The sequence below is a fragment of the Schistocerca nitens genome, chromosome 11, assembly GCF_023898315.1.
Source record: "Schistocerca nitens isolate TAMUIC-IGC-003100 chromosome 11, iqSchNite1.1, whole genome shotgun sequence".
In the NCBI taxonomy this organism is placed as follows: domain Eukaryota; kingdom Metazoa; phylum Arthropoda; class Insecta; order Orthoptera; family Acrididae; genus Schistocerca; species Schistocerca nitens.
In genome coordinates this window covers 173,208,830-173,224,061 of record NC_064624.1, presented here as the reverse complement: position 1 = coordinate 173,224,061, position 15,232 = coordinate 173,208,830, and the positions used below count along the sequence as shown (strand labels likewise).

General features: G+C 40.6%; 1 protein-coding gene across 1 annotated transcript in view; it reads right to left on the bottom strand.

Moving 5' to 3' along the window:
* The window catches only part of LOC126212749 (uncharacterized), a 194,605-nt gene extending 182,437 nt beyond the window's left edge, over positions 1-12,168 (bottom strand). Inside the window, exon 1 of the mRNA XM_049940157.1 lies at positions 11,991-12,168. Coding sequence (XP_049796114.1) covers positions 11,991-12,083 — 93 coding nt within the window. The 5' untranslated portion in view covers positions 12,084-12,168. The remainder of the gene's footprint in view (positions 1-11,990) is intronic.
* Between the last annotated feature and the right edge of the window lie 3,064 nt (positions 12,169-15,232).

Sequence of the window (15,232 nt, the reverse complement as noted above, 5' to 3'; positions counted from 1 at the left end):
AAGACCCCACATTCCATAATGGCTATTTGTTTGTCTCTTGCATTGAACAAAGCAACTACCTGTCAGTGGAGGAGCAGACAGAGATCTAGGGAAGTCTCTTGTCCTTGAGGTGGGAAGCTGCCCCTACAGGTGGAAGAATCAGCAATGATCAACGACATGAGGATGCAGAAGGCAATGGAAACCACTGCATTAAAGACACGTAACGTGTATCCACAGGACATGTGGCCTGTAATTGAAGAAGTGTCATGATGATCTCTCCACTGGCAAAAGATTCCAGAATAATCCCCACATTCGGATCTCCAGGAGGGGACTGCCAAGGAGAAGGTGACAAAGAGAAAAAGATTGAATGACCAATGAAAAGATAATGTTCTAGGAGTTGGAGTGTGGAATGTCAGAAGCTTGAACTTGGTAGGGAAGCCAGACAATCTGAAAAGGGGAAATGCAAAGGCTCAATCTAGATATAATGGGGTCAGTGAAGTGAAATGGAATGAAGACAACAATTTCTGATCAGGTGGGTATGGGGTAATATCAACAGCAGCAGAAAATGGTGTAACAGGAGTATGATTCATTATGAATAGGAAGGTAGGGCACAGAGTGTTACTGTGAACAGTTCAGTGATACGGATGTTCTTATCAGAATCAACAGCAAAAACACCAACAACGATAGTTGAGGTATACACGCCAATGTCGCAAGCTGAAGGTGAAGAGACATAAAAAGTGTATGAGAATACTGAAAGGGTAATATAGTATGTCAAGGGAGATGAAAATCTTATAGTCATGGGGAACTGGGATGCATTTGTAGGGGAAGGAGTAGAAGAAAGGGTTACATGAGAATATGGGCTTGGGAAAAGAAAAGAGAGAAGAGAATGATTAGGTGAGTTCTGTAATAAATTTCAGATAGTAACAACAAATACTCTGTTCAAGAATCACTTGGATACAGTAAGATTTCAGTTACGTTACATCATGGTGAGACAGAGATTGTGAAATCTGATACTAGATTGTAGGAGCAGATACAGGCTCAGATCGCAATGTCATAGTGATGAAGAGTACGCTGAAGTCTCTGTCAAGAAGAATCAACACACAAAGCAATGGGATACGGAAGCAGTAAGGAATAATGTGATATGCATGAAGTTCTCAAAGACTATAGATAGAGCAATTAGGAATAGCTCGGTAGGCAGTATAGTTGAAGAGGAATGGGCATCTATGAAAAGGGCAGTCGCAGAAGCTGGAAAGAAAAACATAGGTACAAAGCAGGTAACTGCAAAGAAACCATTGATCTATGAAAGAAAAAAATGTTCAGGGAAATTCAGGAATACAAGTCACTGTGGAAGGAAATAAACAGGAAGAGCAGGGAAGTTAAGACAAAATGGCTGAACGAACAGTGTGAAGAAATTGAAAAAGAAATGGTTATCGGAAGAAATGACTCGGCATATAGGAAAGTCAAAATAACATTCAGTGAAATTAACAGCAACTGTGGTAACATTGAGAGTGCAACAGGAATTCCACTGTTAAATGCAGAGGAGAGTGTGGACAGATGGAAAAAGTACATCAAAGGCCTCTATGAGAGGGAAGATTTGTCTGATGTGATGGGAGAAGAAACAGGAGTCACTTTAGAAGAGATAGGAGATCCAGTATTAGAATCAGAATTTAAAAGCACTTTGGAAAGATCAAATAAGGCAGAAGGGATAGATAACATACCATCCAAATTTCTAAAACCACTGGGGGAAGTGGCAACAAAACGACTATTCACAGTGGTATGTAGAGTGTAAGAGATTGGCGATATACCGTCAGACTTTTGTAAAAACATCATCCAGACAATTCCAAAGACTGCAAGAACTGACAACTGCAAGAATTATCACACCATCGGCTTAACAGTTCACGCATCCACATTGCTGACAAGAATAATATACAAGAATAGAAAAGAAAATTGAGGATGTGTTAGATGACGTTCAGTTTGGCTTTAGGAAAGGTAAAGGCACCAGAGAGGCAATTCTGAAGTTGCAGTTGATAATGGAAGCAAGACTAAAGAAAAATCAAGACACGTTCACAGAATTTGTCGACCTGGAAAAAGTGTTAGACAATGTAAAATGGTTTAAGATATTTGAAATTCTGAGAAAAATAGGAGTAAGCTACAGGGAGAGACGTGTAATATACAATATGTACAAGAGCCAAGAGGGAATAATAGTATGGACAACCAAGAACTAAGTGCTCCAATGAAGAAGGTTATAAGACAGGGATGTAGGCACTACTGTTCAATCGGTACATCGAAGAAGCAATGATGGAGAGGAAAGAAAGGTTCAGGAGTGGGATTAAAACGGATGGTGAAACATTGTAATTGATACCATTTGGTGCTGACATTGCTATTCTGAGTGAAAGTTGAGAAGAATTACCTGATCTGCTGAACGGAGTGAACAGTCTAATTCGTACAGAATATGGATTGAGAGTTCTAAGCAAGGAGGGGAAATACCCTCAGACTTCAAGAAGAATATAATAATTCCAATCCCAAAGAAAGCAGGTGTTGACAGATGTGAAAATTACTGAACTATCAGTTTAATAAGTCACAGCTGCAAAATACTAACATGAATTATTTTCAGACGAATAGAAAAACGGGTAGAAGCCGACTTCGGGGAAGATCAGTTTGGATTCCGTACAAATGTTGGAACACATGAGGCAATACTGACCTTACGACTTATCTTAGAAGCTAGATTAAGAAAAGGCAAACCTACAATTCTAACATTTGTAGACTTGGAGAAAGCTTTTGACAATGTTGATTGGAATACCCTTTCAAATTCTGAAGGTGGCAGGGGTAAAATACAGGGAGCGAAAAGCTATTTACAATTTGTACAGAAACCAGATGGCAGTTATAACAGTCAAGGGGCACGAAAGGGAAGCAGTGGTTGGGAAGGGAGTGAGACAGGGTTGTAGCCTCTCCCCGATGTTATTCAATCTGTATATTGAGCAAGCAGTAAAGGAAACAAAAGAAAAATTCAGAGTAGGTATTAAAATACATGGAGAAGAAATAAAAACTTTGAGGTCCGCTGTTGACATTGTAATTCTGTCAGAGACAGCAAAGGACTTGGAAGAGCAGTTGAACAGAATGGACCGTGTCTTGAAAGTAGAATATAAGATGAACATCAACAAAAGCAAAACAAGGATAATGGAATGTAATCGAATTAAGTCTGGTGATGCTGAGGGAATTAGATTAGGAAACGAGGCACTTAAAGTAGAAAAGGAGTTCTGCTATTTGGGGAGCAAAATAACTGATGATGGTCGAAGTAGAGAGGATATAAAATGTAGACTCGCAATGGCAAGGAAAGCGTTTCTGAAGAAGAGAAATTTGTTAACATCGTGTATAGATTTAAGTGTCAGGAAGTCGTTTCTGAAAGTATTTGTATGGAGTGTAGCCATGTACGGAAGTGAAACGTGGATGATAAATAGTTTAGACAATAAGAGAATAGAAGCCTTCGAAATGTGGTGTTACAGAAGAATGCTGAAGATTCAATGGGTAGATCACATAACTAATGAGGAGGTATTGAATAGGATAGGGGAGAAGAGGAGTTTGTGGCACAACTTGACAAGAAGAAGGGATCGGTTGGTAGGACATGTCCTGAGGCATCAAGGGATCACAAATTTAGCATTGGAGGGCAGCGTGGAGGGTAAAAATCGTAGAGGTAGACTGAGAGATGAATACACTAAGAAGATTCAGAAGGATGTAGGTTGCAGTAAGTACTGGGAGGTGAAGTAGCTTGCGCAGGATAGATTAGCACGGAGAGCTGCATCAAACCAGTCTCAGGACTGAAGAGCACAACAACAACAACAACAACAACAACTACAACAACGGATTGAGAGTAAACTGAAGAAAGATGAAAGTAATGAGAAGTAGCAGAAATGAGAACAGTGAGAAACTTAACGTTATGATTGATGGTCACGATGTAGATGAAATTAATAAATTCTGCTACCTAGGCAGTAAAATAACCAGTGACAGATGAAGCAAGGAGGGCATCAAAAGCAGACTAGCACTGGCAAAAAGGGCATTCCTGGCCGAGAGAAGTCTACTAGTATAAAACATAGGCCTTAATTTGAGGAACAAATTTCTGAGAATGTGCACCTGGAGTATAGAATTGTGTGGTAGTGAAACATGCACTGTGGGAAAACCGAAACGGAGGAGAATCTAAGCATTTGAGATTTGGCGCTGCACATGAACGTTGAAAATTAGGTGGACTGGTAAGGCAAGGAATGAGATGGTTCTGCGCTGAATCGGAAAGTAATATGTGGAAAAAAATGGCAAGGAGAAGGGATGGGATGTTAGGACATCCGTTAAGACATCATGGAATGACTTCGATGGTACTACCGGCAATGTGAGTGAGTTAATAATTCCTACTTATCATTTTTTACACATTACAGCAATAGGAATTCTTCTACAGAATAGAATTTGTCAAATAGAAGTTTTTCAGTTTGACTTCAAATTTTACTTTGTTGTCTGTCGGACATTTTATATCTCCAGGTAAGAGGTCAAAAATTTTAGTTACAGCATTGTGACCCCTTTCTGTGTCAAAGACAATCTTAATGTGGAGTAATTAATGTCATGTTTTCTCATGGTGTAATTATGTACATCAGTAGTTCTAAACCTTTTTAACTGTGCACACCACCTATTTCATAAAAAAAAAAAATAAAAATAAAAATCCCTAGAGGCTCATTAATTAAATATACAAATAAAAAATATACAGAGTGCCTTCCATAAGTAATGGAACCAATTTTTTTCTGACGCAACGGTACACCACAGCGTGTTGTAACCGGCTGGGCTAAGTGGAGGGGGGTGTTAATGCTCTTTGTCTCATTCGGCTGTGTGCTGCTGGATAGTCAGGATGTGTGTTTCCGTCAACCCCATTTTGAGTTTATGTAACACGGCACAATGGATCTTTCTGTAGAGCAACGGTACGCTATCAAATTTTGCGTTAAAATTGGGAAGTTCGCCACAGAAACGCTTCCATTACTTTAGCATGCCTTTGGGACTGATTGCTTGTCCAAATCACAAGTTTTCCGACGGCACAAGTCGTTCATGGAGGGCCGAGAGGAGATCACCGACGAACCTCGCTGTGGACGGCCGTCAACCGCACGAGTCGACGAAAATGTGATGTGTGAGCGCAATTGTTTGAACTCTGACAGCCGGCTGAGCCTTCAATTGATAGCACAAACTCCAAACATGTCAAAAACAACTGTTTTCTGCATTGTGACCGAAGATTTGAACATGCGAAAGGCGTGTGCCAAACTCGTCCCAAAAGTGTTGACCGACGAACACAAGCACACGTGAGTGCTTCGGAGCCAAGAAATGTTGGAAATGATCCTCATTTTTCAAAACTCAGTTATCACTGGTGTTGAGTTGTGGATTTCTGAGTATGACCCTGAGACGAAAAGGCAGAGTTCAGAGTGGCACACCCCATCATCACCCCATCCCAAGAAGGCACGCATGAGCAAGTGCAGGATCAAAACTATGCTCATTGTTGTCTTTGACATCAGACGCATTGTCCACCACGAATTCGTACCTACCAGGACTACAGTGAACTCTGCTTTCTACTTGGAAGTGCTCAAAAGACTGAAAAGGAGGGTCTCACGCTGCCAAAGCAACATCAAGGACACGTGGAAAGTTCACCACAACAACGCGCCGAGTCACAACGCCTTCATTGTCAACGACTTCCTAGCCAGGACCAGGAACACTGGTTCCCCAGCCTCCATACAGTCCTGACCTGGCTCCTGCTGACTTTGTTTTTGTTTCCTCGGTTAAAAGGAGTCATGAAAGCAAAACATTGTGACACAATTGAAAGCATCCAGGCACATGTTACATCAGCTCTAAAGGACATTCCGGAAAAGGCATTCCAGGATGCATTCCAGGCATGGAAACACTGCCTCCAGAAGTGTATCGATGCAAAAGGGTGCTATTTTGAAAATGTTTGATTATTTGTGTGAATATATTCAATAAATGATTTTTTATGAATTTGGTCACATTACTTATGGAACACACCCTGTAACACACACACACACACACACACACACACACACACACACAGGGTGAACATTAATAAAACCAACAAACTGCAGGGATGTACCCCTGAGTGGATATGGAGGTAAAAAGGTCATATGAACTTATGTCCATAAATTCATCATTGCCATGATAGATGGCACTGATGAATGAAAGTTCCTCTGACCACGTCTTGTGTTTCTTGTGTGTTACACACTGTGTGAGATTGGCAAAGCATGCGGTAAGTGCCATAATGGCCCGGTATTTACGTCACGAAGAAGTTGAGATAGTTTTTGTATACGGCCAAGCAGATGGAAATGGTCGAGAGGCAGCATGGCTACCCCAAAACAAGTACGTTCCCAGGCACCAACCACACCACACAGCTCCCTGCACGTTCGCCTATCGAGGACCCATGATCACACAAATGCCCAAAATGGACCTGAAATGCTGTGTGCTGTGGTTGGTGCCTGTGAACATACTTGTTTTGATATAGCAGTGCTGCCTTTTGACCGTTTACATCTACCTGGCCATACCCCAACACCGTCTCGGCTTGTTCTTGACATAAATACCAGACCATTCTGCTGCTTACAATATCTCACATCCTGCAACACAGAAGGAATGCACGGCATGTGGTCAGTGGAACTTTCTTTCGCAAGAAACTTGGCAATGATGCATTTCTGGATACATGTTCATAGCTCCTTTTTTCCTTCATTTCCAGTCAGGAAGCTGTCCCTGCAGAGAGAGAGAGAGAGAGAGCACAGGTACACTCACATACCAGTAGGTCTAATTAGAAACACATACTATACATGAACGGTTGAAAAATATGTATTTTTTTATGAAGAAAATATTATGTTTACTAAGATGTCACAACTAGATGAAAACTCAAAATTGAATGGTCAATTTTAAAAATAGCTGAATGAGATTTTTCACATTGTTTGTCACAACGCAACAGAATCAATATCTGGATTAGAACTGATTAATTTTTGCCTGCATTCAATGTACTCCTGTAGTTATTTTCAAAGCGAGTAAGTTCAAAGACCTCATTCACACAGGTAGTTAGCGAAAAGCCCATCAACTGTCTCAGTGAACACTAATTCAGTAATACCTCCAAAAAGGTGCTGAGGAAAGTGGTGTAGTAGCTAACACCCTCAACCTGCATTCAAGAGACCCTGGACCAATTCTCGAGTAGACCATCCACATACTGGTGTCACTCCATGCAAATGCCAGGATGGTTCCTTAAAAGGATGATGGCAGCTTCATTCCCTTCCAGTAGTAAGAAATCTAAGCAAAGCTTCATCCCTCACCACCTTAGCTGTGGATGGCACATAAATCACTAACCGCATTTTTTCTTGTGTCAGGGTATTAAATGAGTAACATTCGAGTAAGTCATTTTTGTGAATAATTATATCTGAGAAACTACCGAATGGACAAATTATGATTGTGTGTTTATGCACCAGAGCAGCCAGTCTAAGGCATACACTGCCCCGGTAGTGCAGTCCGTTGAGATGCAGACTTCCAGCTGCCTGGTGGCACCTGATATTAGTAATTTTCTGCATTTAAAGAGACGTATTGACAGTTCATCTGAGAGAAGCAGGGCAGGTTTCGATATTACAGAATGTCTGTTGTGAGCAATACAGGACAGTGACGGGGCACTTCATCCTGCACTTGCTGCCTTGACAACTGACTACTAAAGCCCCTGACACTCACGATAATTTTTATCTCGTCTTCAACTCTCGACCAGCATTCACAGCCCAGTGCCACACTGTCTGCAACCCAGAAGCAGACTGCGGCCCATGGGTCGGAAACCACTGATGTACATTACTGTTTTGAAATGCATTGGATTATTTACAACAAACTCAATGAGGGAATAAACATACTGTGAAGCAGTAGTCGGAATGCCCAGTTGCTTAAAAAGATGCCCACAACATGATCGGGGCTAAACTAAACTGTTTTACGAGCTCCAAAATGTTATAAATGCAGGATGCTTATTTTATAATGGATTGCCACTTAGCATAAAGGGGCCAAGGAGATAAAAAAGAAAGAACGAAATAATATCGAAGAAACATATTATTTGTGGGTGTTGCTATAAAGTGAATCAAAGCTAGCAGACAAATGCATAGAACAAAGATAAACTTATAATTGGAAACAGTGGAAAGCATCATTTCTACATGTGCCAACCAAATTCCTGAAAAGGAAAGGATAATTAGAACACTGCGAATAAAGGAATGAACAGACTACATCTAAATCTACATTTATACTCCGCAAGCCACCCAATGGTGTGTGGCGGAGGGCACTTTACGTGCCACTGTCATTACCTCCCTTTCCTGTTCCAGCCGCGTATGGTTCGCGGGAAGAACGACTGCCGGAAAGCCTCCGTGCGCACTCGAATCTCTAATTTTACATTTGTGATCTCCTCGGGAGGTATAAGTAGGGGGAAGCAATAATATCGATACCTCATCCAGAAACGCACCCTCTCAAAACCTGGACAGCAAGCTACACAGCGATGCAGAGCGCCTCTCTAGCAGAATCTGCCACTCGAGTTTGCTAAACATCTCCGTAACGCTATCACGCTTACCAAATAACCCTGTGACAAAACGCGCCGCTCTTCTTTGGATCTTCTCTCTGTCAACCTGACCTGGTACGGATCCCACACTGATGAGCAATACTAGAGTATAGGTTGAACGAGTGTTTTGTAAGCCACCTCCTTTGTTGATGGACTACATTTTGTAAGGACTCTCCCAATGAATCTCAACCTGTCACCCGCCTTACCTACAATTAATTTTATATGATCATTCCAGTTCAAATCGTTCCGTGCGCATAATCCCAGATATTTTACGGAAGTAACTGCTACCAGTGTTTGTTCCGCTATCAAGTAAGTGGGAAAAACGTATTTACGATTCTGTGTATGTGATTTTTAAAAAAAATCTTTCAATTTGTATAAAGTGTGCCGCTTTATATTTCTTTGCAGTAAAACACACACACACACACACACACACACACACACACACACACACACACAGAGAGAGAGAGAGAGAGAGAGAGAGAGAGAGAGAGAGAGAGAGAGAGAGAGAGAGCTGTGTCTACAGTCTGCAAGATTGTGTGTTATTCATACTAGTTCATATTAGTTATTAGCGATTATCATTACTTAAAAATTGTTTTCTCTGTTTTTTGCTGTATGTACAGTGTATGGTTACTATTTTTTATCAGCACTTTAAAATCTAATTTTCCTGTACCAATAGGAAATTTGTACGTCAAAGTAATTTTGTTCATTCTAATTAAAACTTGCAACATGATGTACCTCACAGCAGCACAAAATATGATCTGCAGACTAAACCAACGCAACTAGTTCATCACCAAGTTTGAGTACAGCTCAAACAACCCCAATGAAGACCGGTGGTCACTATTCTGATGTTGACGGTCTGCTCTTTTAGAAGCACAAAACACAAGTGTAGGTCACTAGTGCTGGGCGAGGAAGGTGGGCTTTTAACACTCAGCCACCTCCCCAAACTGTCAAAGTCTAGGTTCATGTTGACTGCTACATTAAAAATTTCCGCAGTGTATTTCATTTTGAAATATTTCTGACGGTTTGTCTATAATGGGCAGATTTCAGAGCCAACATTCAAATCTGCAACACTCACTGCACGGTGTACTTGGTAGAGATCAAAAGAGACAATGCAAGCAGATTAAGTGACGCATATGATACATTTCACCAACTGACAATAAAACTATCATCTTTTGACGTTACCTCAAGCTTGGACTATGCTATAAATCAATATGTTACCACACTCAAGAATTTGTATTCACATCTGCTAGTTTCAGCTACTCACAAGCAAACTGTCATATTCCAAACTAGGCTGGCCTTCGGGGTGCACTACAACCAACATCCAAAAAAATACAATAAATGTCGGTGTTCTGTTCCCATACTGTTTCCACACACATGATATCACAAGCCACGTCGTCCTTACGTTATGGGGCAAAGCTATGATATAGTATCAGTTTGTTTAGTTGGGCCACCCACACTGTGAGGAAGTACGCCATAGGTCTAGCAATTAAGCATATTAACAGCCATATAATACAGAAACACCAACATGCTAATGGCACCAAATGCTCTGTAGTTTGTGAACAACGTCCTGAACAAGGGCTTCCTTGTTCAGGACCATAGAACTCATTCCATTTCAGGCCATCAGCGTTTTGTCTGTGGCCCCTGCCTACATTGGAGGGCCAACAATACAGAACCTGTGTGTACTGTAGTCATTTACAAAATGATTGTCCTTCTGTGCAGCAAACCAGTAAGCATGCATGTAGTGCCAGAGGCCTGGAACGGTGTGAGGGAAGCACACAGTTTTCGCTCCACAAGGAATTGTGTTTGGTTTTGGTGGGTGGAGCTGTGAACAACTAAACATCCTATGCCCTCACACTCAGTAAATTAATATGGTTGGAACAGACATCACGTTTAGTTTGCTGTTTCGGGACTTCTGATACACACACATGCACTGCTGTATGTTTTTGAAACTGCTATATATTGTCATGGATACCACATTATTTGAACACGTGTCTAATGTAACTACTGATGGAAGGCAAAAACATTTTGGCAAAAAATTATTTGCCTGAGTACTGAACATGATTCATTTGGAGAAAAGAGCTCATATCCATCTTTTCATCTCAACATTTTACCTTCTTGGCAAGAAGCAAAGAGCATCATCAATTACTATAGACTTGTGTTACTTTTGACGTAGGCTACAGTGACCAAAATCAAACTCATTCTTAAAAACACATGTTCTACTCGAATTTAATTTCCCACTCTTCTGAAGATTTTCTGCTGTTGTTGTTAGCTTTGAATGTATTACAAATATTATAAAATAATTATCTTGCTGCAGCCTAATTTTGTTCATTAACTACCGTCAATTTATTAATTAGTTCATCAACACAAGAAAAACACAGCCAAAAAGCAGCGTCAATACCAGCTGCTGAACACTCAAATCCAAATTAATCATTTCCACATTTCTTTTCGGCCTTTTACTGCAACGATAGACTTACAACGTCGGTGCGTGGTGTCTTAATATTTTTCTGATTAAATCAAAACAAACACACACACACACACACACACACACACACACACACACACAAATCAACAAAGTCTGGAAATTTTTTTAAAAAAAGTCAGGCACAAGAGGATATTTTCAGCTTTCCATATCGACAAGAAATCTTTCCCTTCGTATATGTCTGGAATATGGAAGTTTGCGAACTATTTGCTGACAAACACAATAGCTGTTATCAACTGGATTTGGTCATTTCGAGTATTTGCTTAATTTTTCCACATGCGAAATCGTTATGTCCTCTCCCTGGTCTGGGTAGTGATATCCCGCATTTAGCCAGTTAACTTGGGGAAGGCTCATTAACTAACCTTCCGATTCAACTGGCGTGCTAATTTACAAATTTAAAGTAGTTGTGAAACAAAGTACAATAATGTATACGTAAAAAAGGAAACGACGTGGAAAATTAAAAGTACAAAGTTACGCAAAGTTGCACTTACTTTTCTCATGAGTGGATTCGCACTCTTCTTTGCAATAACTAATACTTAGAACTGACAGCTCGGCCCTACTGTTTGTATACAAAACAAACCACTCTGAACAACTCACAATGATTGGAACACTATCTCGAACAGAGTAGCCAACTCTTTACAACCAAACCGACGAAATAACGCTGCACATTTGTCAGGTTATTGAACAAGTATGGATTAACAAATATCCAACGTCTGAAGGTGTGGTCATACTTATCTGACAACTACGCACTAAACAAACTACACGCTAAGGCGTGATACCGCGATCCAAAAAATATGCCTGTCCTTCTGGACCCGGTCGTCCTAGTACTCCATTTGTTGCGTTACTTCCCTTGCTCCGTAATAATTTTACACATAATCTAACGTTTTTCACATTCTAACACTTCACTCGCTTTTTCAAGACACAAATACTTACCTCATATTCAAAACGAGACTGTATTGAGGATTTTGATGTTTTGGAGGGAGGGGTTACTTTTGTGGCAAAAAACAGTTTTTTTGCTCTCGGCATTGTTTTACGGTGTGTCTGTGGCAGCTTCCTCTCCAGCGGCACTTGCTGCGACTTTTTTGGAACGTCAAATAATGTAGGTACTGCATTCCACACCAGCTGCTTTTTTAATTCATTCATAAACTGGTTTGGCTCGAAATGCTGCGAACAGAACTTCACGTTATGGTACAGGTAAAGGACATCTTTCTGCAAAAGGTCGTCCCTTCCGCAATTCACTGCCCATTTCCTGCTCCTAAAACGTGACGTTAAGCATCACATAAATAATGAACTTATAACCATAACGCAATAGTAAATAAATAATCCATAGATGTAATATTATATGTACCTCTCTGGGTCTTTAGGAAACCTAAAGAACGACAAATGTGGTGTCTTCTTCCTATTGTTGGTGCAATTTATTGCACTACATACGCTCCCATTTGTAAAAACCATTTTCCGAATTACTCTAGTCTTCTTCGTATAGTATTTATGCGAATGCGAAATCTATCTCTACAGTGCAGCTTCCTGACCGCTTGGCGCGCTGTTGTCGTAGTGCTGCTCCACGCCATGGGAGTGGAAGAAATTCTGCCACCCCAATTGCAACGCTGCAAGTAAACAGTCAATCATGTCGTTTTCTTATTGGCTGTTTTTTAGTCGTCCGAGTTTGTTTTTGTTTCATAAATTCATAGCGAAAAAGTTTGGTTTACCCCAGTGTGCTTCTAATTACGGCTGCTCGTGTCTATTGCACTAATGCATTCTTCGTATTGCGTTGTAATATGTTATTCATACACCTTTTGAGTTCTGCTCGCATCCGTAATATTTTGAGGGGTAAATGACTGCAAGTTTATTTTGTTTCCTATAAAACGTAACTGCTTCCGTTGCGAGGTGTTTAGCGGACTTACGTGTAGAATATTTATTATAGTTTGCGAATCTGAGTGTGAATTTCTCGATTTAAGTCCATTGTAAGTAAACGGTACGTTGTTCATATTCTACATTATTTTTGTTTTCCGTACTTTCTCACATGGAGAACGCCATGGTAGCAGGTTTTGACAGTATTGGTATTCAGCTTTTATTATGTCTTGTCACGGCATGATACGTAATGCTTCGAATGGTGCTGCTTCTCGCCTCCTAGTGCCATGCAGTTAACAATGTCTTGCAGATTATGGATGTAAATGAGTAGGCCCTATGCTTTGTAGTTTGTAGCCTTGGTGAGTAGAGGATTCTTCATTGCAAATGCAAAAAATGCATCAATTACGTATATGTTATCACACCTTATTAACAGGTAAGCAGTACATTATAGCAGAAGACAATGAAAATTTCTGTGGCCTTCATTAAAAGAGAGACTATAAAAATCGGATGGTAACAAAAATTTCGTAGGATACGAGGCGCATTTAAATCGAGCAGTTCACACACGAATTCGTAAGCAGTAACAAACAGTCTGCAGAATAACGTGACGAAACCAGTTTCTATTACATATGAAACACAAACAAATAAGGAATCATTTACCCCGCCCATTATTACGGATGAGAGCATAATATTAGTAACATATTTAGGTTGCAATCCAAAGAGTGTCGTACGCACAAGAAGGTCGTATCAGGAACATAACTTCCAGCCACACAGTCGAAACTGCAATATTGAGTTTTACAAATGAATACTCTTTACACTGGACTCGCACTCGGGAGGACGACGGTTCAATCCCGCGTCCGGCGATCTTGATTTAGGTTTTCCGTGATTTCCCTAAATCGCTCCAGGCAAATGCCGGGATGGTTCCTTCGAAAGGGCACGGCCGACTTCCTTCCCCGACCTTCCCTAATCTGATGAGACCGATGGCCACGCTGTTTGGTCTCTTCCCATAAACAACCCAACCCAATACTCTTTACAACCAAACTACAAACACCACACACAAAGTATAAATGAAAAATATTACCTAGTAGTTGGATTTCGAAAAGCAATAATACGAATTTTCAGGCCATATTGGCCACATTCTAAGTTCATTGCCACGCAGATCCAGCGCTTTCATTTTCGTTTCATTTACCATCATCCCTTGAATCATTTACATGATATAGGAATTGGCAAAATACTGTCCAGAGTATGCACAGCAGAATATTACAAATTTCTATCAAACACACAAAATTAACATTACGTTGAAAATTAAAACATTGAATTAATGGGTTGTTCTTTTACATGCTCTTATAGCATGTACCGTATGTGATGGATTTATATATATTTAGTACATTTTGGAAAACATATTACACATAATTTAGAGTTAAAAGTGTGTCGTCGTTCTGTTTCAATTTCGTACGACATGTATTCCATTCGTGAAGTTTTTGTGTTCTGTGTTCCACGGTGGATAACAGAAACGAATAAAATTTTCGTGGATGTGTTAAGTTTTTAATGTTTCACTAGATTCCACTTACTCTACATATGTACCGTCAAATGGGGTCGACCGAAGCGTCCGATCCCACCCGTCGGCTTTGACCCCAGACGTAAGGCTGTTGTGGTGTGTGACGTCACGACGGCGCGGAATTTAGTTTGTGAGAGAGGCGTGTTTGTAGGTGTAGTTTTGATGCGATCGGTGGTGCTCTCTGGTGGTGTGTTAGGTGATGTTTTTGGTTTAGTGTGCGAGTGTGTCGTCGTGTGTGAATTTTGGTAAATTGCATTTTTTATGTCGTTGGTAGGTATGGATATGACTGACAGGGTCAACAGTTTTCGGTTGACGGCTATGATGGGGGACAGTGCGTTGTCTCTAATAAAATTTCTTCAACTATTCGGATTTTTGGATGAAGTCGTGAAGTGTTCAGTATGTCGTGAGGAAATGAGGCTTACTTAAAATTCCGGCGTCTCGGACCAGGGACGGCTGTATGTGGAGATGTCGTAAGGATAACAAGTCAAGGGAAGTGTTCGATCCCAATGTGTGGCTGTGAAGGTTGGTACTGGTATCGGGAGATGTTTTTGAGCTATATAGGTCAAGGGAAGTGTTAGGTCCTAATTCATGGGATTGGGAGCTGACTCGAGACAACATAATAAAACAGTAAACTAGTAAAAAACTGCGAATATCTTCGGGGGGTACCCTCGCTGGGTACGCTCATGTACATAGGTCAAGGGAAGTGTCAGATCCCAGATGATATTGTGTTCAGTGGTATTTGGGGAGTTTTTTGATGTCGGTTTTTTTCGTC